The 25,537-nt window shown below is 42.6% G+C and overlaps 1 protein-coding gene across 6 annotated transcripts in view; it reads left to right on the forward strand.

The window, feature by feature from the left end:
* adgrb1a (adhesion G protein-coupled receptor B1a) overlaps nucleotides 1-25,537 on the forward strand; it is a 468,831-nt gene that overhangs the window by 288,171 nt on the left and 155,123 nt on the right. For all 6 annotated transcript variants that reach the window (XM_061914951.1, XM_061914947.1, XM_061914950.1 and 3 more), the window contains exon 17: nucleotides 8,556-8,682. In XM_061914951.1, the coding sequence (XP_061770935.1) occupies nucleotides 8,556-8,682 (127 nt within the window). The remainder of the gene's footprint in view (nucleotides 1-8,555; nucleotides 8,683-25,537) is intronic.

The raw sequence follows: 25,537 nt of genomic DNA on the forward strand, positions 1-25,537 counted from the left end.
CTAATTAGATGACCACAGCAACTAATTAGATGACCATAGTAACTAATTAGATGACCATAGTAACTAATTAGATGACCATAGCAACTAATTAGATGACCATAGTAACTAATTAGATGACCATAGCAACTAATTAGATGACCATAGTAACTAATTAGATGACCATAGTAACTAATTAGATGACCATAGTAACTAATTAGATGACCATCGTAACTAATTAGATGACCATCGTAACTAATTAGATGACCATAGTAACTAATTAGATGACCATAGCAACTAATTAGATGACCACAGCAACTAATTAGATGACCATAGTAACTAATTAGATGACCATAGTAACTAATTAGATGACCATAGCAACTAATTAGATGACCATAGTAACTAATTAGATGACCATAGCAACTAATTAGATGACCATAGTAACTAATTAGATGACCATAGTAACTAATTAGATGACCATAGTAACTAATTAGATGACCATCGTAACTAATTAGATGACCATCGTAACTGATTAGATGACCATAGTAACTAATTAGATGACCATAGTAACTAATTAGATGACCATCGTAACTAATTAGATGACCATCGTAACTAATTAGATGACCATAGTAACTAATTAGATGACCATAGTAACTAATTAGATGACCATAGTAACTAATTAGATGACCATAGTAACCAATTAGATGACCATAGTAACTAATTAGATGACCATAGTAACTAATTAGATGACCATAGCAACTAATTAGATGACCATAGTAACTAATTAGATGACCATAGTAACTAATTAGATGACCATAGTAACCAATTAGATGACCATAGTAACTAATTAGATGACCATAGTAACTAATTAGATGACCATAGCATCTAATTAGATGACCATAGTAACTAATTAGATGACCATAGTAACTAATAAGATGACCATAGTAACCAATTAGATGACCATAGTAACTAATTAGATGACCATAGCAACTAATTAGATGACCATAGCAACTAATTAGATGACCACAGTAACTAATTAGATGACCATAGTAACTAATTAGATGACCATAGCAACTAATTAGATGACCATAGTAACTAATTAGATGACCATAGTAACTAATTATATGACCATAGCAACTAGTATATCATGCAAAAGTGCAGATTTCAACCATTGAAATACTTTTTATAGTTCAAGACTTACGGTCATTTGAAAACATCACTGCACACCGAGAAAGCGACAATTTCCCCATTAATTTGAGCGAGGATGAAAGATTTGTGGATGAGGAAAGTTAGAATGAAGCACACAAAAAAAAAAGAAAAAGCAACGGCTCCTGGCGGCGGCAATGGGACCGTTGCAGATGTAATTAGACACATTTACTAGGATAGTTCTGGAAGATCCCTCATCTGCTTATTGTTTTAATAGTGTTTTAGTGAGATTGTAAAGTCATACCTGAAAGTCGGATGGCTGCGGTGAACGCCAGTGTCTCTCAGAGAAGCTAATTTAGGAGCCAAGATCACAGCTGCATTTTTGAGCTGCAGGAGGAAGTCGCATAATCCACTGAAGTCTCCGGTAAGAGCCGACTTAATATCACAATTTTCCCATCCAAAAACTTGCTGGTTGACGTAGAGAAACATGTTTCGCTGGACCGCTCTGTGTTGAAGCTTCACAACAAACAAAGAAACACCGGCTGTGTTTCGGTGCTAAAGGCAGCTGCAATCCACCGCTTCCCACCTACATCTTTCTTCTTTGACGTCTCCATTATTAATTGAACAAATTGCAAAAGATTCAGCAACACAGATGTCCAGAATACTGTGTAATGATGCGATTGAAGCAGACTACTTATAGCTGGGATCGGTGTTTGATCTAAATGTCCGCTATAACCCGAGACATCACAAACACGCGTTATCATTCCGCGACGTTTTCAACAAGAAACTCTGCGGGAAATTTAAAATTGTAATTTAATAAACTAAAGCGGCCGTATTGGCATGTGTTGCAATGTTAATATTTCATCATTGATATATAAACTATCAGACTGCGTGGTCGCTAGTAGTGGCTTTCAGTAGGCCTTTAAGGGGCCGCATGTGGCCCTCGGGCCTTAATTTGACCAGGTCTGATATAAGGGTCTAATATACAGTATACATAGTCACTTAAGTCTTATAATAATTGATCCTAAAGGTTTTAGAGCAGGGGTAGGGAACCTATGGCTCTAGAGCCAGATGTGGCTCTTTTGATGACCGCATCTGGCTCTCTGATAAATCTGAGCTGACGTTGCTTAACACGATAAGTAATGAATAATTCCACTTGTAATCACAGTGTTAAAAATATTGTTAAAATTATAAAAGATTTTTAATCCATCCATCCGTTTTCTACCGCACCTGTTCAAGAAGTTGCGTTAATGGTAAGAAGTTATTTATTTATTATTAGTTAGTGTGGGGCTTGCCCTCCTGGGGGTTCTTCAGACCCCCAAGCACCGACATGAGAGCCTGTTTCCGGGTTACAATATTGTTTTATTTTTCAATAAGTCTCTCAGTTGCGGCATAGCTCGGTTGGTAGAGCGGCCGTGCCAGCAACTTGAGGGTTGCAGGTTCGATTCCCGCTTGTGCCATCCTAGTCACTGCCGTTGTGTCCTTGGGCAAGACACTTTACCCACCTGCTCCCAGTGCCACCCACACTGCTTTAAAAATGTAACTTAGATATTGGGTTTCACTATGTAAAGCGCTTTGAGTCACTAGAGAAAAGCGCTATATAAATATAATTCACTTCTATTCACTTCACTTTCCAGCAATAGTATTTCCAGCCCCAACCCTGTCTCTCCTCCTGGCTGCTGCTTATAACAGAGCGACAGGTGATTAGATAACAAGGCCCAGGTGGGCCATCTACGCACCTGTCGCTGCAGGCCCGCAGGCCACGCCCCCTCCACAGTTAGCTTCATAATAACAATGTTATTACAAAGAATAAGAGACCTGTTACACTCTAGAAATGTTGGTCTTACTTAAAAATGCATGTGAAAAAAATATATATTATATGGCTCTTAAGGAGCTTCACGGTGGAAGAGTGGAGTGAAGTGAATTATATTTATATAGCGCTTTTCTCTAGTGACTCAAAGCACTTCTCCATAGTGAAACCCAATATCTAAGTTACATTTTTAAACCAGTGTGGGTGGCACTGGGAGCAGGTGGGTAAAGTGTCTTGCCCAAGGACACAACGGCAGTGACTAGGATGGCAGAAGCGGGAATCGAACCTGCAACCCTCAAGTTGCTGGCACGGCCACTCTACCAACCGAGCTATGGGGTTAGTGCGTCTGCCTCACAATACCAAGGTCCTGCAGTCCTGGGTTCAAATCCAGGCTCGGGATCTTTCTGTGTGGAGTTTGCATGTTCTCCCCGTGACTGCGTGGGTTCCCTCCGGGTACTCCGGCTTCCTCCCACTTCCAAAGACATGCACCTGGGGATAGGTTGATTGGCAACACTAAATTGGCCCTAGTGTGTGAATGTTGTCTATCTGTGTTGGCCCTGTGATGAGGTGGCGACTTGTCCAGGGTGTACCCCGCCTTCTGCCTGATTGTAGCTGAGATAGGCGCCAGCGCCCCCCGCGACCCCGAAAGGGAATAAAATGGATGGATGGGCTCTTACGGAAATATATTTTAAAATATTTGGCTTTTTGATAAAAAGGTTCCCGACCCCTGTTTTAGTGTCACAAACAATAGATTTAGACTTCCTTCATTGTCATTCAAATGTGAACTTTACAGTAGAGATAAGAACAACATTTTGTTGCATTATACTCGTAGTGCAGGATAAAAGAGCAATAAGGTGCAGATATAAGTATATTTACTGTACAGATACATATATTGCACTTTTGCAAAGCTGCAATGGCTCATGCAACCATAAAACATTTGTCCAGAAGAATGAAAGATATCTTATTTGTCACGGCAGAATTCATCCTTGTACTTAACCCAACTGTTGAGGACGGGGCAGCGCCGGGAGACTGGATCTGGGTCACAGGTTAGCGTCTTGGTCAGGGAAGCATCGTTGTGTGGGCGAAACTGGGGGCAATGTGGGTCAATCGTCTTGTCCAAGGACACAACAGCTTGGAAGTTGGACTTTTCAGTCGAGCTGGGCTGTGGCGATGTTGGTGCAAGGACTTCTTTCTGGGTCAGCACCCTCTTAGTCCATGACGACGTAGAACCTGATTGAAGGTGCATAGTGGCACCTGCTGTTTCAAGTTAAAGGGGAACATTGTTGTTCGGCACCCTCTTAGTCCGTGACGACGTAGAACCTGATTGAAGGTGCATAGTAGCACCTGCTGTTTCAAGTTAAAGGGGAACATTATCACAATTTCAAAAGGGTTAAAAACAATGAAAATCAGTTCCCAGTGGCTTGTTGTATTTTTTGAATTTTTTTTCAAAATTTTACCGGTCCCCTAGTATCCCTGAAAAAAGCTTCAAAGTGCTTGATTTTCGCTATTTGCGATGCGACTATCCATTTCCCTGTGACGTCACACAGTGCTGCCAATGTAAACAAACAATGGGAATACCACAGCAAGATATAGCGACATTAGCTCGGATTCAGACCTGGATTTTAGCGATTTAAGCGATTTAACAGATTACGCATGTATTGAAACAGATGGTTGGAGTATGAAAGTATTGAAGAAGAAACTGAAGCTATTCATAGCCATAGCATGGCCGAATAGCTGCGTTAGCATCGCCGGTAAAATGTGCGGACCAAACGATCAGGACTTTCGCATCTTGTGAAACTGGAGCAACTTAAATCCGTCGATTGGTAAGTGTTTGTTTTGCGTAAATGTGGGTGGAAGGAAACGTAATATAGTTGCAAATGCATTTGCAGGTTATCCATACATCTCTGTGCCATGTCTGCTTTAGCACCGCCGGCCAATAGCATTTTAGCATCGATTAGCATAGCATGTTAGCATCGATTAACTGGCAGTCAACATCAACAAAATTCACCTTTGTGAGTTTGTTGACTTTATAGTTGCAAATGCATCTGCAGGTTATCCATACATCTCTGTGCCATGTCTGCTTTAGCACCGCCGGTAAATAGCATTTTAGCATCGATTAGCGTAGCATGTTAGCATCAATTAACTGGCAGTCAACATCAACAAAACTCACCTTTGTGAATTTGTTGACTTTATAGTTGCAAATGCATCTGCAGGTTATCCATACATCTCTGTGCCATGTCTGCTTTAGCACCGCCGGTAAATAGCATGTTAGCGTCGATTAGCGTAGCATGTTAGCATCGATTAGCTGGCAGTCAAAATCAACAAAACTCACCTTTGTGATTTCGTTGACTATCGTTGCAAATGCATCTGCAAGTTATCCATACATTTCTGTGCCATGTCTGCCTTAGCATCGCCGGTAAAATGTGGAGACACTTTGGTACATTCAGTGGGGGTCTGGCGGCAGACACTTTTGCATCTTCGGGCCAGTGGTGCAACTTGAATCCCTCCCAATTCGCCAAAATCCACCCATTTAGAGTTCGGAAATCGGTTAAAAAAATAGATGGTCTTTTTTCTGCACCATCAAGGTATATATTGACACTTACATAGGTCTGGTGATAAATAATAATAAAAAAAATGAAAGTTTTATAGATAGTACTATTAGTGTTCGGCTGGCCTGTGAACGCCTCGGGATCCACCAGGATGAGTTGGACCAAGTGGCTGGGGAGAGGGAAGTCTGGGCTTCCCTGCTTAGGCTGCTGCCCCCGCGACCCGACCTCGGATAAGCGGAAGATGATAGAACGGATGGATTTAATTATAGTACCATTTGTGTTTGTTTTGTTCGTCAAAATAAAAATTAAAATACATATGAGATTTAATGATAGTACTATTTGTGCACGTCTTGATTGCCAAAATAAATAATAATAAAAAAAATGAAAGTTTTATGGATAGTACTATTAGTGTTCGGCTGGCCTGGGAACGCCTCGGGATCCCCCAGGATGAGTTGGACCAAGTGGCTGGGGAGAGGGAAGTCTGGGCTTCCCTGCTTAGGCTGCTGCCCCCGCAACCCGACCTCGGATAAGCGGAAGATGATGGATGGATGGATGGATTTAATTATAGTACCATTTGTGTTTGTTTTGTTCGCCAAAATAAAAATTAAAATACACATGAGATTTAATGATAGTACTATTTGTGGACGTCTTGATTGCCAAAATAAATAATAATAAAAAAAATGAAAGTTTTATGGATAGTACTATTAGTGTTCGGCTGGCCTGGGAACGCCTCGGGATCCACCAAGGATGAGTTGGACCAAGTGGCTGGGGAGAGGGAAGTCTGGGCTTCCCTGCTTAGGCTGCTGCCCCCGCGACCCGACCTCGGATAAGTGGAAGATGATGGATGGATTTAATTAAAGTACCGTTTGTTTTGTTCGTCAAAATAAAAATTAAAATACATATGAGATTTAATGATAGTACTATTTGTGCACGTCTTGTTTGCCAAAATAAATAATAATAAAAAAATGAAAATTTTATGGATAGTACTATTAGTGTTCGGCTGGCCTGGGAACGCCTCGGGATCCCCCAAGATGAGTTGGACCAAGTGGCTGGGGAGAGGGAAGTCTGGGCTTCCCTGCTTAGGCTGCTGCCCCTGCGACCCGACCTCGGATAAGCGGAAGATGATGGATGGATGGATGGATTTAATTATAGTACCATTTGTGTTTGTTTTGTTCGCCAAAATAAAAATTAAAATACATATGAGATTTAATGATAGTACTATTTGTGCACGTCTTGTTTGCCAAAATAAATAATAATAAAAAAATTAAATTTTATGGATAGTACTATTAGTGTTCGGCTGGCCTGGGAACGCCTCGGGATCCCCCAGGATGAGTTGGACCAAGTGGCTGGGGAGAGGGAAGTCTGGGCTTCCCTGCTTAGGCTGCTGCCCCCGCGACCCGACCTCAGATAAGTGGAAGATGATGGATGGATTTAATTAAAGTACCGTTTGTTTTGTTCGTCAAAATAAAAATTAAAATACATATGAGATTTAATGATAGTACTATTTGTGCACGTCTTGTTTGCCAAAATAAATAATAATAAAAAAATTAAATTTTATGGATAGTACTATTAGTGTTCGGCTGGCCTGGGAACGCCTCGGGATCCCCCAGGATGAGTTGGACCAAGTGGCTGGGGAGAGGGAAGTCTGGGCTTCCCTGCTTAGGCTGCTGCCCCCGCGACCCGACCTCGGATAAGCGGAAGATGATGGAACGGATAGATTTAATTATAGTACCATTTGTGTTTGTTTTGTTCGCCAAAATAAAAATTAAAATACATATGAGATTTAATGATAGTACTATTTGTGCACGTCTTGTTTGCCAAAATAAATAATAATAAAAAAATTAAATTTTATGGATAGTACTATTAGTGTTCAGCTGGCCTGGGAACGCCTCGGGATCCCCCAGGATGAGTTGGACCAAGTGGCTGGGGAGAGGGAAGTCTGGGCTTCCCTGCTTAGGCTGCTGCCCCCGCGACCCGACCTCGGATAAGCGGAAGATGATGGATGGATGGATGGATTTAATTATAGTACCATTTGTGTTTGTTTTGTTCGCCAAAATAAAAATTAAAATACATATGAGATTTAATGATAGTACTATTTGTGCACGTCTTGTTTGCCAAAATAAATAATAATAAAAAAATTAAATTTTATGGATAGTACTATTAGTGTTCAGCTGGCCTGGGAACGCCTCGGGATCCCCCAGGATGAGTTGGACCAAGTGGCTGGGGAGAGGGAAGTCTGGGCTTCCCTGCTTAGGCTGCTGCCCCCGCGACCCGACCTCGGATAAGCGGAAGATGATGGATGGATGGATGGATTTAATTATAGTACCATTTGTGTTTGTTTTGTTCGTCAAAATAAAAATTAAAATACATATGCGATTTAATGATAGTACTATTTGTGCACGTCTTGATTGCCAAAATAAATAATAATAAAAAAATGAAAGTTTTATAGATAGTACTATTAGTGTTCGGCTGGCCTGGGAACGCCTCGGGATCCCCCAGGATGAGTTGGACCAAGTGGCTGGGGAGAGGGAAGTCTGGGCTTCCCTGCTTAGGCTGCTGCCCCCGCCACCCGACCTCAGATAAGTGGAAGATGATGGATGGATTTAATTAAAGTACCGTTTGTTTTGTTCGTCAAAATAAAAATTAAAATACATATGAGATTTAATGATAGTACTATTTGTGCACGTCTTGTTTGCCAAAATAAATAATAATTAAAAAATTAAATTTTATGGATAGTACTATTAGTGTTTGTCTTGTTTGTGAAAATAAAAATCATTTTGTTATTTAAAAAAAAAAAATTGCAACCTTTGAGTGAAAAAGTGTCCAGGCAGGGAGCCGTGCAGCACGCCGCCTCGCAGCCTCCTCATCGCCGCCTTCACGTCCTCCGCAGCTCCTCGGCGTGCTAATAGCCGCGTTAAGGTGGACGTGTTAGCCTACACAGCTGTGTGTGTGTGTAAGTGTGTGTGTGTGTGTGTGTGTGTGTACGTGGGGGGGTTTAACTGCTTTCTCCTGCCTTTTTCCCCCCCCCTTCTCCACACGCTCCACGTTTACCGCATTGTGTTTCTTGTTCGTAGCTCCTCTCTGCTGGGATCCTGGTCTGCTCGGGTCTGCAAAGCCGTGCTGGTCGACTCGTTCAGAAGCAAATGCATATGTGACAGACTGTCCACCTTCGCCATTTTAGCACGGCTTAATCCCGACATGGTAAGTGTGAACGTCTCCCTTCATTCTGTCGACACAAAACAGTGTCATTGTACTGTGGTTTAATGTCCATGCAGCAGCTCTTTTTTTTTTTTTTTTTCTTCTTCTTCCCCCCCCCCCAACCCTGGGCGTCATTGTTATTGCATCCCCCTACAGACCCCCCCCTCCCCCCCCCCCCCCCCATCCTTGTCGGTGCCGACATGCCACAACCGTACTGCGCAATCATAACAAGCATATTTATATTAATTACCTTGCACATAGAAGGAGATGAATGTGTTACAGGACATCAGTGGTTCTCAACCTTTTTTCAGTGATGTACCCCCTGGGAACATTTTTTTTTAATTCAAGTACCCCCTAATCCAGGGGTAGGGAACCTATGGCTCTAGAGCCAGATGTGGCTCTTTTGACGACTGCATCTGGCTCTCGGACAAATCTTAGCTGACATTGCTTAACGCGATACTTATGAATAATTTCGCTGGTAATCACAGTGCTAAAAATAATGTGCAAAATATAATCGATCAATCAATCAATGTTTATTTATATAGCCCCAAATCACAAATGTCTCAAAGGACTGCACAAATCATTACGACTACAACATCCTCGGAAGAACCCACAAAAGGGCAAGGAAAACTCACACCCAGTGGGCAGGGAGAATTCACATCCAGTGGGACGCCAGTGACAATGCTGACTATGAGAAACCTTGGAGAGGACCTCAGATGTGGGCAACCCCCCCCCCTCTAGGGGACCGAAAGCAATGGATGTCGAGCGGGTCTAACATGATACTGTGAAAGTTCAATCCATAGTGGCTCCAAGACAGCAGCGAGAGTCCCGTCCACAGGAAACCATCTCAAGCGGATCAGCAGCGTAGAGATGTCCCCAACCGATACAGGCGAGCGGTCCATCCTGGGTCCCGACGAGCGGTCCATCCTGGGTCTCGACTCTGGACAGCCAGTACTTCATCCATGGTCATCGGACCGGACCCCCTCCACAAGGGAGGGGGGGACATAGGAGAAAGAAAAGAAGCGGCAGATCAACTGGTCTAAAAAGGAGGTCTATTTAAAGGCTAGAGTATACAGATGAGTTTTAAGGTGAGACTTAAATGCTTCTACTGAGGTGGCATCTCGACATAAAACATTCTCATGCATTTATATCAATCAATCAATCAATGTTTACTTATATAGCCCTAAATCACTAGTGTCTCAAAGGGCTGCACAAACCACTACGACATCCTCGGTAGGCCCACATAAGGGCAAGGAAAACTCACACCCAGTGGGACGTCGGTGACAATGATGACTATGAGAACCTTGGAGAGGAGGAAAGCAATGGAAGTCGAGCGGGTCTAACATGATACTGTGAAAGTTCAATCCATAATGGATCCTACACAGTCGCGAGAGTCCAGTCCAAAGCGGATCCAACACAGCAGCGAAAGTCCCGTTCACAGCGGAGCTATATCCATCCATCCGTTTTCTACCGCACCTGTTCAAGAAGTCGCATTAATGGTAAGAAGTATTTTATGTCACGATGGGGTAGGGGGGTGTTTTCCCAGGAAGGCAGACGGACTACTCGGGACATGGCATTTAGGTAAAAACATGATTTAATTTTAATTAAAAAAAATATACAAACCAAAATCGCTCACAGCGGAGGCACAACTTTGTCTAAAGAACAAAGCTAACGCATAAACAGACTATGAACATAAATCAAAACAAAGCTTACCTGGCATGGCATGAAGCACGGAACTATGGCAAGGCATGAAACAAGTCGACTGACTGGCAAAGACGAGCTTAAATACGGCCTCTGATTAGTGCTCGGGAAGCAGGTGAGCGAGCATTTTGTCCACCAGAGACAGGTGGACAAAATGAGTAACCAAGGAAACCAGACAAGGGAGTGGGAAAAAAACAGGAACTTAAAGAGTCCAAAGGACAAACAGCACATGGCCAAACAAAAACATGATCAACAGACATGACATTTGATTTATTATTGGTTAGCTTCAGAATAACAATGTTATTGAAAATAATAAGAGACTTATTATGTCGGTTGTGTTCTTGAGCAAGACACTTCACCCTTGCTCCTGATGGTGCCTGGTTAGCGCCTTGCATGACAGCTCCCGCCATCAGTGTGTGAATGTGGAAGTAGTGTCAAAGCGCTTTGAGTTCCTTCAAAAAGGTAGAAAAGCGCTATACAAGTACAACACATTTAACATTTAGTTATATTTTTTATAACTTTGTGACATGATACAATGCACGTTAATGAAGATATAAAATATAAATGTGCATCTGCATCTCATTGCAAAGAAACAAGTTCAGGGCTCCCACTAATTCACCGTTGCAGCGAGTTGTATTTTTCATGCCTTTATTTTCGAAGCCAGTTCCTAAAAATAACGCCGACATTAAACCGATACGTGGTGCTAAAAAGTTGGGCACCACTGCCGTGGGAGATTATCTTATTTCACCTATTTGGGTTCAAAATATTTTTTGCAAACCAGTAATTGTAGTCTGCAAAAGATGTGTTGTTGTTGAGTGTCGGTGCTGTCTGGAGCTCGGCAGAGTGAATGTGTAAAACTCTTCCATATCAGCAGGTAGCAGCCGGTAGCTAATTGCTTTGTAGATGTCGGAAACAGCGGGAGGCAGTGTGCAGGTAAAAATGTCTCTACTGTTTAAACCAAAAATAAACAAAAAGGGGAGTGCCCCTAAGAAAAGGCATTGAAGCTGAGGGGAGGCTAAGCAGAACGAAACTAAAACCAAACTGGCTATAAAGTAAAACAAAAACAGAATGATGGACGACAGCAAAGACTTACCGTGGAGCGGAGACGGCGTCCGCAATGTACATCCGAACATAACATGACAATCAACAATGTCCCCCACAAAGAAGGATGAAAACAACTGAAATATCCTTGCTCGCTAAAACAAAGTAGATGCGGGAAATATCGCTCAAAGGAAGACACGTGTCAGGTTCAAACACTGATGACATCTATTAAACAAGACAAAAGTCCAAGAATCAAACAGAGACATAATTACATTTGGACTCAGATCTGAGGAGAGACATCAATCAATCAATCAATGTTTATTTATATAGCCCCAAATCACAAATGTCTCAAAGGACTGCACAAATCATTACGACTACAACATCCTCGGAAGAACCCACAAAAGGGCAAGGAAAACTCACACCCAGTGGGCAGGGAGAATTCACATCCAGTGGGACGCCAGTGACAATGCTGACTATGAGAAACCTTGGAGAGGACCTCAGATGTGGGCAACCCCCCCCCTCTAGGGGACCGAAAGCAATGGATGTCGAGCGGGTCCAACATGATACTGTGAAAGTTCAATCCATAGTGGCTCCAAGACAGCAGCGAGAGTCCCGTCCACAGGAAACCATCTGAAGCGGATCAGCAGCGTAGAGATGTCCCCAACCGATACAGGCGAGCGGTCCATCCTGGGTCCCGACGAGCGGTCCATCCTGGGTCTCGACTCTGGACAGTCAGTACTTCATCCATGGTCATCGGACCGGACCCCCTCCACAAGGGAGGGGGGGACATAGGAGAAAGAAAAGAAGCGGCAGATCAACTGGTCTAAAAAGGAGGTCTATTTAAAGGCTAGAGTATACAAATGAGTTTTAAGGTGAGACTTAAATGCTTCTACTGAGGTAGCATCTCGAACTGTTACCGGGAGGGCATTCCAGAGTACTGGAGCCCGAACGGAAAACGCTCTATAGCCCGCAGACTTTTTTTGAGCTCTAGGAATCACTAATAAGCCGGAGTCTTTTGAACGCAGATTTCTTGCAGGACTGTCTGTACAGTCCTGCACCACGCTCTGCCCCCCAAGATCGTACTCCTCCTTCTTTATTTGACTTCCCGCTCCTTCCCACAGCTGCTACCTCAGGGAAGTGGGTCGTAAATAGCGTTGCCTTCGGTTCCCGAACAGTTCCATAAAATAGTTCAAAGAGAGTCCCATCAAATAGTTGAAAAAGAGTTCGTGAAAATACTTCAAAAAGAGTTCTTCTGGAAGTTGGGCAGATCCTGTCATCTGTCCGCTTTGAAATCCCAGTGAAGTTTTACGAGTCTTGGAAGATTTCAGCCAATGTAATACAACGTTTTTTGTGATAATTTAGAAACAATTATTCCAACAACATGAAACTGCCGACAAGAAAATACCAACAAAAGAAAGAGAAAACGCCACCAAAATAGGAGCCAAAGACAAGAACTTAAACACTACACTCGGCAAAACAGCGAAAAACTCCAAATAAGTCACGTCGTGTTGTGACAGGTGGTGACAGTACACCTACTTTGAGACAAGAGCTATGGTGATGCATGCTTGGTTTTGGTTTAAAGTCATACCCAACAATTGCGACAACGACTTTTTAGTATCAACTGAGTTAAGTCTTTCATAAATTTCTGCCGGTGGTGTGCCTCCGGATTTTTTCAACGCAAAAATGGGCCTTGGCTCAAAAAAGGTTGAAAAATACTCGTTAAAAGGGAACATTATCACAATTTCAAAAGGGTTAATCAATCAATCAATGTTTATTTATATAGCCCCAAATCACAAATGTCTCAAAGGACTGCACAAATCATTACGACTACAACATCCTCGGAAGAACCCACAAAAGGGCAAGGAAAACTCACACCCAGTGGGCAGGGAGAATTCACATCCAGTGGGACGCCAGTGACAATGCTGACTATGAGAAACCTTGGAGAGGACCTCAGATGTGGGCAAGCCCCCCCGCCCCCTCTAGGGGACCGAAAGCAATGGATGTCGAGCGGGTCTAACATGATACTGTGAAAGTTAATCCATAGTGGCTCCAACACAGCCGCAAGAGTTCAGTTCAAGCGGATCCAAGACAGCAGTGAGAGGTCCGTCCACAGGAAACCATCTCAAGCGGAGGCGGATCAGCAGCGTAGAGATGTCCCCAACCGATACACAGGCGAGCGGTCCATCCTGGGTCTCGACTCTGGACAGCCAGTACTTCATCCATGGTCATCGGACCGGACCCCCTCCACAAGGGAGGGGGGGACATAGGAGAAAGAAAAGAAGCGGCAGATCAACTGGTCTAAAAAGGAGGTCTATTTAAAGGCTAGAGTATACAGATGAGTTTTAAGGTGAGATTTAAATGCTTCTACTGAGGTAGCATCTCGAACAATATAAATCAGTTCCCAGTGGCTTGTTTTATTTTTCGAAGTTTTTTTCAAAATTTTACATCTCCCGGAATATCCCTAAAAAAAGCTTTAAAGTTCTTTATTTTCGCTATTTGCGATGCGACTGTCCATTTCCCTGTGACGTCATACAGTGCTGCCAATACAAACAACATGGCGGTTACCACAGCAAGATATAGCGACATTAGCTCGGATTCAGACTCGCATTTCAGCGGTTTAAGCGATTCAACGGATTACGCATGTATTGAAACAGATGGTCGGAGTATGGAGGCAGATAGCGAAAACGAAATTGAAGAAGAAATTGAAGCTATTGACGCTATTCGGCCATAGCGTGGGTGTACCTAATGAAGTGGCCCATAGCATGGCTGCCTTATTAGCATCGCCGGTAAAATGTGCGGACCAAACGATCAGGACTTTCGCATCTTGTGACACTGGAGCAACTTAAATCCGTCGATTGGTAAGTGTTTGTTTCGCATTAAATGTGGGTATCTAGTTTCAAATGTACATACAGCTAGCGTAAATAACATGTTAGCATCGATTAGCGTAGCATGTTAGCATCGATTAGCTGGCAGTCATGCCGCGACCAAATATGTCTGATTAGCACATAAGTCAGCAACATCAACAAAACTCACCTTTGTGATTTCGTTGACTTAATGGTTGCAAATGCATCTGCAGGTTATCCATACATCTCTGTGCCATGTCTGTCTTAGCATCGCCGGTAAAATGTGAAGACACTTTGGTACATTCAACGGGGGTCTGGCGGCAGATTTCTTGCCAGTGGTGCAACTTGAATCCCTCCCTGTTAGTGTTGTTACACCCTCCGACAACACACCCACGAGGCATGATGTCTCCAAGGTTCCAAAAAGTAGTCGAAAAAACGGAAAATAACAGAGCTGAGACCCGGTGTTTGTAATGTGAAAATGAAAATGGCGGATGTGTTACCTCGGTGACGTCACATTCTGACGTCATCGCTAAAAGACCGATAAACAGAAAGTACAGTTTAATTTGCCAAAATTCACCCATTTAGAGTTCGGAAATCGGTAAAAAAAAATACATGGTCTTTTTTCTTCAACATCAAGGTATATATTGACGCTTGCATAGGTTTGGTGATAATGTTCCCCTTTTAGGCAACAAACACAAAGATGCTGCAGCCAAGCACAAATATTTGTCATGATGGAAAACATAGCATTGGACACTTATCTTGAGAGAAAGCACAGTGTCTTTTTGTGGAGGGTCTTCATTCATTGCCATTAGTTATTATTAGGCTGGAAATTGCTTTAAAAACATTAAATCCACTGGTTACCGTGGCAACGGAATGGGCTCTCGTGAAGACAAGTTTGAAGGCGGGGGTTGCTGTTTAGCTGTCTTTACAGCACAAGTGGAGGTCTTGTGTGTTTACAAACCCTCCGAAACCAGTGAAGTTGGCACGTTTTGTAAATCGTGAATAAAAAACAAAAATACAATGATTTGCAAATCCTTTTCAATCTATACTCAACTGAATGGACCGCAAAGAGAAGATACTTAACGTTGGAACTGGAAAATTTGCAAATAGTAGCTAATTTGGAATATGGTGCCTGCAACATGTTTCAGAAAAGCTGGCACACGTGGCAAAAAAGACTGAAGAAGTTGATTATGGCTCATCAAACACTTATTTGGAACATCCCACAGGTGGACAGGCTGATTGGGAACAGGTGGGTGCCGTGGTTGGGTATAAAAGAAGCTTCCATGAAATGCTCAGTCATTCACAAACAAGAACGGGGCGAGGATCACCTCTTTGTGAACAAATGCGTTACCAAATTGTCGAACAGTTTAAGAACATTTCTCAACGAGCTATTTCAAGGAATTTAGGGATTTCACCATCGTCCGTAATATCATCAAAAGTTTCTGAGAAGTCACTGCGCGTAAGTGATAATATTGCCGTACTGCATCAAAAAGCGACATCAGTGTGTAAAGGATATCAGCACATGGGCTCAGGAACTGCTCAGGACTATTAGTAACTACAGTTTGTAGCTACATCTGTAGATGCAAATTAAAACTCTACTATGCAAAGTGAATGCCATTTATCAACAACACCCAGAAACAGTATCAGCTTCGCTGGGCCCCAACTCATCTAAAATGGACTGATGCAAAGTGGAAAAGTGCTCTGTGGTCTGACGAGTCCACATTTCAAATTGTTTTTGGAAACTGTGGACGCCCTGTCCTCCTGACCAAAGAGGAAAAGAACCATTCGGATATTTATAGGCGCAAAGTTGAAAAGCCAGCATCTGTGATGGTATGGGGGTGTATTAGTGCCCAAGGCATGGGTAACTTACACATCTGTGAAGGCACCATTAATGCTGAGGTTTTGGAGCAACAAATGTTGCCATTCAAGCAACTTTATCATGGACGCCCCTGCTTATATCAGCAAAGTAATGCCAAGCCACCTGTTACAACAGCGTGGCTTCATAGTAAAAGAGTGCGGGTACTAGACTGGCCTGCTTGTAGTCCAGACCTGTCTCCCATTGAAAATGTGTGGCGCATTATGGAGCCTAAAATACCACAACAGAGACCTCGGACTGTTGAACAACTTAAGCTGTACATCAGGGGTGCCCATTACGTCGATCGCGAGCTACCAGTCGACCGCGGGGGGTGTGTCAGTCGATCTCCAGCCAGGCTTTTAAAAAAAAATAGACCTAAAAATGAGTGATCATCAATCTTCACCAAGACGTCACTTAAATGACATTCACGGTACCGGAGGGTCTTGTGAGATGACGCTGGCTGCTGCAAGATCATTATTATGAAAATATGACCGAGAGGAAGGCGAGAAACACTTTTTATTTCAACAGACTCTCGCGCCGTACCTTCCGTCAAAACTCTAAAGGCCGACTGCACATTTCCTATCTTCACAATAAAAGCCCTGCTTCATGCTGCCTGCGCTAACTAAATACAGAGTCTCGGAAAACTGGCGTGCACAAGCGATCCCTCAGAAAGCTGGCGTGCACATCACTTGTGCACGCCAGCTTTCTGAGACTCTTATTTTGTTAGCGCAGGCAGCATGAAGCAGGGCTTTTATTGTGAAGATAGGAAATGTGCAGTCGGCCTTTAGAGTTTTGACGGAAGGGACGGCGCGAAAGTCTGTTGAAATAAAAAGTGTTTCTCACCTTCCTCTCTGTCATTTTTTCATAATAATGAACTGGCAGCAGCCAGCGTCATCTCACAAGACCCTCGGGTGCCGTGAATGTCGATCAAGCAAGCTACGGAATTTGCCGCCAATGTTTTTCTTGTAAAGTGTATGGAAGCTGGATGAATTAGATGCCAAAAACCAACCACTTTCATGTGGTATTGTACAGAAAGGACAACTTTTTTTCTCCTCCATTTGAAAATGTGGGCGTTATCATCATTACTGTCTGATTCCAATCAATGCAAGTCATCAGAATCAGGTAATACAGCAACTTATATTCTTGTCTTTGTGAAAGAAAGACATCTATATGTGTTACACATGCTTGTATTATCATTAAACACATTTAACTTGTTTACAAAAATGTCTCTTTCATAAATAAATAAATATAAATGATATATATAAATGAGGTAGATCCCCTCGAGTTGGTCAATTGAAAAGTAGCTCGCCTGCAGAAAAAGTGTGGGCACCCCTGCTGTACATCAAGTAAGAATGGAAGAAAAGGCCTTTTAACACTGGTAAAAATGCCCCTTTGACAACTTTTTTGCAATGTGTTGCTGCCATTAAATTCTAAGTTAATGATTATTTGCAAGAAAAAAATAAGTTTCTCAGTTCAAACGTTAAGTATCTTATCTTTGCAGTCTGTTCAATTGAATATAGGTTGAAAATGATTTGCAAATCATTGTATTCTGTTTTTATTTAAGAATTACACGACGTGCCAACTTCACTGGTTTTGTACTTTGTATTTACCCTGGTGTGTTGAAGATGTACACACTGGCTGATAAAGACGGTATAACATGAAATGTGGGTCATGATTTTGGTTCTTTATGCACTAGTTCAGAGGTGTCAAAGTGGTTTTTACTGAGGGCCACATCGCAGTAATGTTTGGGAAATGTTGTTCTTAAACTGTTCGACAATTTGCCCATGCATTTGTTCACAAAGTGGTGACCCTCGCCCCATCCTTGTTTGTGACTGACTGAACACTTCATGGAAGCTGCTTTTATACACAATCATGGAACCCACCTGTTCCTAATTAGCCTGTTTATGTTCTAAAAAAGTGTTTGATGAGCAGTCCTCAACTGTCATGATCCGTAGTCTGGATCATGTTTAGTTTAGTTATTTTCTGTTAGTTTGTACTCCCTTTGTTGTTTGTGTACCTTTTGTGAGTCAGTTTGGTCACCATGGTAACATATTAATTTCACCTGTTGCGGGTTCCAGACGCACACCTGTTTTTGTTAATTACTTCCTTACTCGCCTGTATCGGTTGGGGACATCTCTACGCTGCTGATCCGCTTGAGATGGTTTCCTGTGGACGGGACTCTCGCTGCTGTCTTGGATCGGCTTGAACTGAACTCTCGAGGCTGTGTTGGAGCCACTATGGATTGAACTTTCACAGTATCATGTTAGACCCGCTCGACATCCATTGCTTTCGGTCCCCTAGAGAGGGGGGGTTGCCCACATCTGAGGTCCTCTCCAAGGTTTCTCATAGTCAGCATTGTCACTGGCGTCCCACTGGATGTGAATTCTCCCTGCCCACTGGGTGTGAGTTTTCCTTGCCCTTTTGTGGGTTCTTCCGAGGATGTTGTAGTCGTAATGATTTGTGCAGTCCTTTGAGACATTTGTGATTTGGGGCTATATAAATAAACATTGATTGATTGATATTTAAGCCTGCCTTGTCCCGTCAGTCGGTCTTGGTTCCCTTGTTTGCGGTATGCAACTGTTTCGTTTGTAATTACTAGATTTCTCGTTACCTGATCCTGTGCTAGTGTTAGCATTAGCTTCTGTGCTTTCCCCACGCGTTTCTTTTCGTCTGTTTTTGTACTACTGTTTTGTTATTAAATCATTCTTACCTTTACGTTGTTGTCCGGAGTGTCTATGTTTGCGTTGGAGGAACGATCCCGCATTAAAATGCGACCCACACGTGACATCAACCTTCTCAGTCTTATTTGCCACTTGTTCCAGCTTTTTTTTAAAAACACATTGCAGGCATCGAATTCCAATTGAGCTAATATTTGCAAAAAATAACGTTTTCCAGTTCGATTATTAAGTATCTTGTCTTTGCAGTCCATTCAATTGAATATAGGTTGATTTTCATATCCTTGTATTCTGTTTTTATTTACCATTTACACAACGTGCTAACTTCACTGGTTTTGTATATCTCCTATATGACAAAACAAACACCATTAAAGGCCTACTGAAATGAGATTTTCTTATTTAAACGGGGATAGCAGGTCCATTCTATGTGTCATACTTGATCATTTCGCCATATTTTTGCTGAAAGGATTTAGTAGAAAACATTGACGATAAAGTTTGCAACTTTTGGTGCTGATAAAAAAGCCTTGCTTATACCAGAAGTAGCAGACAATATGCGCGTGACGTCACGGGTTGTGGAGCTCCTCACATCTGAACATTGTTTACAATCATGGCCACCAGCAGCGAAAGCGATTCGGACCGAGAAAGTGACAATTTCCCCATTAATTTGAGCGAGGATGAACAATTCGTGGATGAGGAAAGTGAGAGTGAAGGACTAGAAAAGAAAAAAAAGACTATACTATTCAGATGTTCCCTCCATCCATCCATTTCCTACCGCTTATTCCCTTTCGGGGTCGCGGGGGGCGCTGGCGCCTATCTCAGCTACAATCGGGCGGAAGGCAGGGTACACCCTGGACAAGTCGCTACCTCATCGCAGGGCCAACACAGATAGACAGACAACATTCACACTCACATTCAATTTAGTGTTGCCAATCAACCTATCCCCAGGTGCATGTCTTTGGAGGTGGGAGGAAGCCGGAGTACCCGGAGGGAACCCACGCATTCACGGGGAGAACATGCAAACTCCACACAGAAAGATCCCGAGCCTGGATTTGAACCCAGGACTGCAGGAACTTCGTATTGTGAGGCAGACGCACTAACCCCTCTGCCACCGTGAAGCCCTATTCAGATGTCATTAGAATAAGCAGATAAGGGAATTTCCAGATTTATCCTAGTAAATGTGTCTAATAATATTCAGATGTTATTAGACAAATTTACTAGGATAAATCTGGAAATTCCCTTATCTGCTTATTTATCCTAGTAAATTTGTCTAATAATATTCAGATGTTATTAGACAAATTTACTAGGATAATTCTGGAAAATCCCTTATCTGCTTATTGTGTTACTAGTGTTTTAGTGAGATTACATGGTCGTACCCGTACAACCTGAAGGTCGGCCCCGCACCTTTCTTCAGCAGCAGTCGACAGGTGGCGCCGATGCCCATCTCTGCCCTTCGCGAGGGACCCTCTTCGAAACACGATCTTTCGAAATGATCGCTGCATAATTGTTAAACCTTGGCGAGAATGAGGACTCAGGTGCAGAAGGGGGACAATTGACACAGGCTTTATTTAACAGTTTTCTTTGAAGTCTCTGAGAACAGAGTGGTTAAGGCAAGGCGGCTATAGAATCTATGATAACAAAAGACAAATAGGGCAAAACGCAATAAACAGAAAATCACTCCAAAGGGAGGAAAAAGTCAATAGCAAAATTACACACAAATCTAATAACAAAAAGAACAACAATCTATGATTAGCAAAAAAGGTAAATCACTCCCGCAGAGGAGACCAGAAACTCTAAACAGAAAGTACGCTATAAGAAGCTGAGATAACTACAAAGTAAAGCGGTCCAAGAGGAGGGAAAAAAGGAGGCAAAGCACTGAAATAAACACACAAAATTCTAGACCAAAAACTTTAGCAAACAAAATCACTCTTTCTCAGAGGAAACAAAGAAAACAATAAATAAGGCAAGGCAATACTTAGCGAACGTGATTCAAGGCTGTGGACAAGGCTGGAGACACGTAGCAAGACGAGATATCAATCAATCAATCAATGTTTATTTATATAGCCCCAAATCACAAATGTCTCAAAGGACTGCACAAATCATTACGACTACAACATCCTCGGAAGAACCCACAAAAGGGCAAGGAAAACTCACACCCAGTGGGCAGGGAGAATTCACATCCAGTGGGACGCCAGTGACAATGCTGACTATGAGAAACCTTGGAGAGGACCTCAGATGTGGGCAACCGCCCCCCCTCTAGGGGACCGAAAGCAATGGATGTCGAGCGGGTCTAACATGATACTGTGAAAGTTCAATCCATAGTGGCTCCAAGACAGCAGTGAGAGTCCCGTCCACAGGAGATACTCTGGCACAAGACAAGAGGAGGACGAGACATTTCTACACATGAGGGAGGGTGAGACAGGTGGACACAATCAGGCAATCAGGAGCGACATCAGACCAGTGAGGAAGAGCAAGTGACCTGAAACAAGAGGGAGAGTTAAGCTTTCAAAATAAAACAGGAAATGATAAGACAACATGAAACCAGACAATACTTCACCCAGGTGTGACAATAATACACTGTGCTTTGTGTGTGTGGTCCAATCCAGCCGTGTACGCTTGACCGCTCTGTTCCATAGTAAAGCTTCACCGTCATCTTTCGGGAATGTAAACAATGAAACACCGGCTGTGTTTGTGTTGCTAAAGGCGGCCGCAATACACCGCTTCCCACCTGCAGCTTTCTTCTTTGACGTCTCCATTATTCATTGAACAAATTGCACTAGATTTAGCAACACAGATGTTCAGAATACTGTGGAATTATGCGATGAAAACATACGACTTATAGCTGGGAACAATGCTGGAACAAAGTGTCTTCTACAATGCGTGACGTGACGTGCACGCGTCATCATACCGCAACGTTTCAGCAGAATTTAAAATTGCAATTTAGTATACTAAAAGGCCGTATTGGCATGTGTCGCAATGTTAATATTTCATCATTGATGTACAAACTATCAGACTGCGTGGTCGCTAGTAGTGGCTTTCAGTAGGCCTTTAAAAAAAAAAGACACCCAACTAATTATTGTATTATGTTTTAATGAGCCCCTTAAGTCATTTAGCTGCTATTAAAATTTAAATTGATAATGCTGGACCGATATGTTTATTATTTTTATTTCTGTTCAAATATATGTTGACATGCACAGGAACGCAGGATTCTCTGTCCATCATCTGTCGTTGCAGCGTGATCGCCTTCTTTCTCACAGCCATTTGTGCGTAACGGTGCCAATTTGCAGGAACATTCCGGAGCTGCTGAATATAGACACACAGTTCACAGTTAAAGCTTTGATAAATCACAATGCAAGTGCTAAACGATTATATTTCCCTCGCCTCCTCTCAGTATTGTGGGTGTTCTAATCAGCATTTTTCAGCATTTACATGAAGACAGACACGCTAGAGCAGGGGTGCCCACACTTTTTCTGCAGGCGAGCTACTTTTCAATTGACCAACTCGAGGGGATCTACCTCATTTATATATATCATTTATATTTATTTATTTATGAAAGAGACATTTTTGTAAACAAGTTAAATGTGTTTAATGATAATACAAGCATGTGTAACACATATAGATGTCTTTCTTTCACGAAGACAAGAATATAAGTTGGTGTATTACCTGATTCTGATGACTTGCATTGATTGGAATCAGACAGTAATGATGACAACGCCCACATTTTCAAATGGAGGAGAAAAAAAGTTGTCCTTTCTGTACAATACCACATGAAAGTGGTTGGTTTTTGGCATCTAATTCATCCAGCTTCCATACACTTTACAAGAAAAACATTGGCGGCAAATTCCGTAGCTTGCTTGATTGACATTCACGGCACCCGAGGGTCTTGTGAGATGACGCTGGCTGCTGCCAGTTCATTATTATGAAAAAATGACAGAGAGGAAGGCGAGAAACACTTTTTATTTCAACAGACTTTCGCGCCGTCCCTTCCGTCAAAACTCTAAAGGCCGACTGCACATTTCCTATCTTCACAATAAAAGCCCTGCTTCATGCTGCCTGCGCTAACAAAATAAGAGTCTGGGAAAGCTGGCGTGCACAAGTGATGTGCACGCCAGCTTTCTGAGGGATCGCTTGTGCACGCCAGTTTTCCGAGACTCTGTATTTAGTTAGCGCAGGCAGCATGAAGCAGGGCTTTTATTGTGAAGATAGGAAATGTGCAGTCGGCCTTAAGAGTTTTGACGGAAGGTACGGTGCGAGAGTCTGTTGAAATAAAAAGTGTTTCTCGCCTTCCTCTCGGTCATATTTTCATAATAATGATCTTGCAGCAGCCAGCGTCATCTCACAAGACCCTCCGGTACCGTGAATGTCATTTAAGTGACGTCTTGGTGAAGATTGATGATCACTCGTTTTTAGGTCTATTTTTTTTAAAAGTCTGGCTGGAGATCGACTGACACACCCCCCGCGGTCGACTGGTAGCTCGCGATCGACGTAATGGGCACCCCTGCTCTGGCCTTTAAATAGACTCCCTTTTTAGACCAGTTGATCTGCCGTGATGTATTCTTCCATGTTTATGCACATTTATGCGGGGACTTTTATTTTGAAACATTTTATTTCGTTGTTACTTACCCTTCCAGTTTTGTGATTCTCTCTAAGTGTGTGTGATGTTTTATTAAACTTTTAATAGTCAGAGTTTGTTGTAGACCAGGGGTAGGGAACCTATGGCTTTAGAGCCAGATGTGGCTCTTTTGATGACTGCATCTGGCTCTCAGATAAATCTTAGCTGTCATTACTTATTTGGAGTTTTTTGGTGTTTTCCTGTGTCTCGCGCTCCTATTTTGGTGGCTTTTCCTCTTTAGCCGGCAGTTTCATGTCTTCCTTGAATGCTATTCCCCCGCACCTGCTTTGTTTTTGTTGGGCTGCATAGCTCGGTTGGTAGAGTGGCCGTGCCAGCAACTTGAGGGTTGCAGGTTCGATTCCCGCTTGTGCCCTCCCAGTCACTGCTGTTGTGTCCTTGGGCAAGACACTTTACCCACCTGCTCCCAGTGCCACCCACACTGGTTTAAATGTAATTTAGATATTGGGTTTCACTATGTAAAGCGCTTTGAGTCACTTGAGAAAAGCGCTATATAAATATAATTCACTTCACTTGTTTTCGCAAGCAAGAATATTTAATTTGTGCGGACGCACTCCTTCTCTGTTGGGACGTTGTTGATTGTCATTGCATGTACGGATGTACTTTGTGGACGCCGTCTGCTCCGCACGCTGTAAGTCTTTGCTGTTGTCCAGCATTCTGTTTTTGTTTACTTTGCAGCCAGTTCAGTTTTAGTTTTGTTTTGCTTCAATGCCCTTTCTTAATGGCACTTGCCTCTTGTTTATTTTTGGTTTAAGTGTTGGATACCTTTTTACCTACACGCTGCCTCCCACATATTGTGATCACGACTAACCATGTTCCCGACATCTACAAAACAATTAGCTACCTGCTGCCACCTACTGATATGGAAGAGTATTACACGGAGCATTTGCAGATTCTAATTACTGGTTTGTAAAAAATATTTTTAACCCAATTAGGTGAAATTACATAATCTCCCACGACACACCAGACTGTATCTCACGGCACACTGGTATGCCGCGGCACAGTGGTTGAAAAACACAGCGATAAGTAATTAATAATTCCACTGGAAATCACAGTGTTAAAAATAACGATCAAGACAAAACATTCTCGTGCATTTTAATCCATCAATCCGTTTTTCTACCGCACCTGTTCAAGGAGTCACATTAATGGTAAGAACTATTTTATCAATGTTTTATTAGCTTCAGAATAACAATGTTATTAAAAAGAAGAAGATACTTATTATACTCTTAAAATGTTGGTCTTACTTAAAATGCACGCATTTAGTTGTATTCAGTGCTAAAAAAATATGATATGGCTCTCATGGGAATACATTTTGTAATATTTGGCTTTCATGGCTCTCTCAGTCAAAAAGGTTCCCGACCCCTGTTGCAGACGAACCCCATGATGCTAAGACGGAAGCAGGCATTGAACAGGAAAACATGATTTAATTAAAATATTAGAACAAGAACAAACCAAAGGGTACAACCAAAAGCGCGCACGAGGCGGATAACAAACTAAGGGAGCTAGCATGGGAGCTAGAAAATAAAAGGAGCGTAACATGGAAGCTAGCAAAAACAAAAAGGGTCAAGCGTGGAAGCTAGCGGGTAGCGAGCAGGAAAACAGAAGTCGTAATGTGTAGGACAAAACAAACTGGAAGCAGGGAACAAAGAACAGTTAGCTACAAACATCTAACGGATATAGCTTACCGCTACGCTGCAAATAGAAGACACCGCAGGACACGACAGGAGCGACAAGAGCGACATTAACACAAGACAATAATCCAGCACTGACTGGAGGACAAAATCAGGTACAAATAGGAGCGGGCTGATTGACACCAGGTGTGGCCAGGTGCCAATCAGCTACAGCTGAGGGGAAAAAACGCTCAGTGAGAAACACAGGAAACAGACAAAATAAGAGCGCTGACAGGAAATACTACACACACAGGAAACAACTAGAACACAAACAAACTGTCAGGTAGCAGCCTGACACTAATATCATCATCCATCCATCCATTTTCTACCGCTTATTCCCTTTCGTTATAGTCGGAACAATAGCTGTTTATTTAGTTAAAAACAACAACATCTGGGGCGGTATAACTTGGTTTGTAGAGTGTCCGTACCAGCAACTTGAGGGTAAC

The sequence above is a fragment of the Nerophis ophidion genome, linkage group LG11 (assembly GCF_033978795.1).
Source record: "Nerophis ophidion isolate RoL-2023_Sa linkage group LG11, RoL_Noph_v1.0, whole genome shotgun sequence".
Lineage (NCBI taxonomy): Eukaryota > Metazoa > Chordata > Actinopteri > Syngnathiformes > Syngnathidae > Nerophis > Nerophis ophidion.